This window comes from Mandrillus leucophaeus, unplaced genomic scaffold, assembly GCF_000951045.1.
Source record: "Mandrillus leucophaeus isolate KB7577 unplaced genomic scaffold, Mleu.le_1.0 Scaffold41, whole genome shotgun sequence".
NCBI classification, from domain to species: Eukaryota; Metazoa; Chordata; class Mammalia; order Primates; family Cercopithecidae; genus Mandrillus; species Mandrillus leucophaeus.
Genome location: NW_012104365.1, coordinates 6,069,553 through 6,070,195, shown reverse-complemented (window position 1 = coordinate 6,070,195; position 643 = coordinate 6,069,553). Strand labels below are relative to the sequence as shown.

The window sequence follows — 643 nt, the reverse complement described above, 5'->3', positions numbered from 1 at the left end:
AACATGAATACAATAATTTTAAGCTATAAGGAGCACATTACACATACAAAAGTGTTATGTAGCTGTGACCAGTTCAACGCTGAGTCGGCCAGGATAAAGTATGTGCAATGGTTCTTGGTAAAATGCAGACTAAACCACACGAGGCATGTGTCTTCCTGGGGGGAAGTGGGGGCCCACCCTTGTCCACTTACCGATAGGACTTTTTAATGTCATCTGAGGTTGCGTTCTTGTCCAGCCCAAGGACGTGGTACAATGACTCCCCAGAGGTCGACAGTGAGCGCTGTCTCTGGTCTGCCATGTTAAGCTAATCTAGAAGAAAAAATAAAGTATCACAAAGCATAGATGAAAGTACCAAGGGCAGAGCTGATGGACTTTATTCCATATGACCATTCAAAGCAAAAGAATCCAAGGCTGCCTTGTGGAGTTTACAGCGTGCACAGACAGACGCCACGGCATGGAGACGTGGGAGAGCGCAGTCCCCAGGGGGCACAAGGTTTCTACACTGCATGCAAAGTGCTGCAACACGGCCACCCCAAGAGATCCCGAAAAATTGGAGGCTATACTGTGGCCACCCCAAGAGATCCCGAAGAATTGGGGGCTATACTGTGGCCACCCCAAGAGATCCCGAAGAATTGGGGGCTAT

At 48.7% G+C, this 643-nt stretch overlaps 1 protein-coding gene across 1 annotated transcript in view; it reads right to left on the bottom strand.

The window, feature by feature from the left end:
- The window catches only part of DNAJC5 (DnaJ (Hsp40) homolog, subfamily C, member 5), a 14,917-nt gene that overhangs the window by 10,966 nt on the left and 3,308 nt on the right, over nt 1-643 (bottom strand). Inside the window, exon 2 of the mRNA XM_011992363.1 lies at nt 192-309. Within this exon, the coding sequence (XP_011847753.1) occupies nt 192-298 (107 nt within the window). The 5' untranslated portion in view covers nt 299-309. The remainder of the gene's footprint in view (nt 1-191; nt 310-643) is intronic.